The sequence below is a fragment of the Galeopterus variegatus genome, unplaced genomic scaffold, assembly GCF_000696425.1.
Source record: "Galeopterus variegatus unplaced genomic scaffold, G_variegatus-3.0.2 Scaffold391, whole genome shotgun sequence".
NCBI lineage: Eukaryota > Metazoa > Chordata > Mammalia > Dermoptera > Cynocephalidae > Galeopterus > Galeopterus variegatus.
Window position 1 is genome coordinate 663,676 of NW_007726502.1, and position 1,344 is coordinate 665,019.

At 65.2% G+C, this 1,344-nt stretch overlaps 1 protein-coding gene across 1 annotated transcript in view; it reads left to right on the forward strand.

Moving 5' to 3' along the window:
- Positions 1-1,344, forward strand: part of CHP2 (calcineurin-like EF-hand protein 2) — a 5,033-nt gene that overhangs the window by 937 nt on the left and 2,752 nt on the right. Inside the window, exons 2-3 of the mRNA XM_008568273.1 lie at positions 350-439; positions 820-957. Coding sequence (XP_008566495.1) covers positions 350-439; positions 820-957 — 228 coding nt within the window. The remainder of the gene's footprint in view (positions 1-349; positions 440-819; positions 958-1,344) is intronic.

Consider the following 1,344-nt stretch of genomic DNA (forward strand, 5'->3'; position numbering starts at 1 on the left):
GGAGTGAATTGGGCTGGGTGGGGACTGTGGCAAATGGACAGCTCTGGGTCTAGTGGTATCACAACTTCCGATTTCTCAGGAGAAGCCAAGAATCTGGATTTTTGGTTAAATCTACTGAATTTTAAGCATTGGCTCAATTAAACGATAATGCCATGTAGACCATATAAAAGATAAAACCAAGATAGACTGACTTGTCTAGAGTTAGTAGCACAGCTGGGATTTCAATCTAAGTCCTCCAAGACTGGCGCTTTTTCCACTTAATCCAGCCCCCCACCCTTCACCTCAGGACCCCTCCCCACTTCTCTCCTCTTTGGGCGTCCTTCACTGCCTCTCCCTCCCCGCCCCCCAGGCTGGGGCCATCGGGGATTGGGACGAAAGCGTCCAGCTCCTCTGCCCACCTGCTGTCCCTTTCCCAGCGGGACTTGGACTCCGTCCACAGGTGAGGAGGGCCGGGCCCTGAAGGAGGAGCAGTCGGGTGTCTGGGGCTGACCGTGAGAACCCAGCCCCGAGGGAGGCGTGGGGACGGCGGGGCCACGGTCCCGCCCAGCCTCTCCAGCCTGTCCCCGCGCAGATCTCGGAATCTCCGGTCTGAGACAACCCGTTGTCCGCACCCCACCCCGCTCTGACCCCGCCACCCTGGGAACTGTTTTCTATTCTCCCGGGGCGCAGGTGGGAGGCGAGGAACGCCGGGGTTCTGGAGCCTGGCTGCCCGCCAGGCCCATGACCTTCGGCCCTGGGGCCACTGGGGCGGCCGCGCCTCCCAGGCAGGAGGAGAGAACGCCTGGGTCCGGCCCGGCTGCGCTGCGCTCCCGCCTCCAGCTCCGCCATGGGCTCGCTGAGCTCCCACGCCGCGATCATCCCCGACCTGGACAGCATTCGGCGGGAGACCGGCTGTGAGTGCGCCCGGCTCCGCTGGCTGGAGCCTGGGGGCTGGGGTCGCAGGAGATGCAACGCAGCGTAGGGGTCCCAGAGGAGGGGCTGGGCTCCGGGATGGACTTGCAAGTCCGGGGTCCGGGCCCCGGAGCTGGGAGACCAAGACCCCAGCGTCTGCGGTCGCGGGGCGAGGGGCGAGTTGACCTAGCGGTTCCAGCTTCCGAGTTTGAGGAGGGTCCGGGTCCACAGGGTTGGGGGCCAGATGAATCCAGGCGCCCGGGTGTCCTCAAGCCCGGATGGAGGCTGAAGGCAGAGCTGACCGCGGGTGGAGGGGGTGGCGAGAGCCGGGACGCTGCTGGCCTCCGGGTTCCCGAACCTGGTGCTGGTTGGGTCTCGTCACCCCTTCTCCAATCCTGCCAGCTCCGCCCCCGGGTCTCCGGGGACGACCGCCCCCTCCAGCAGACCCCCGTG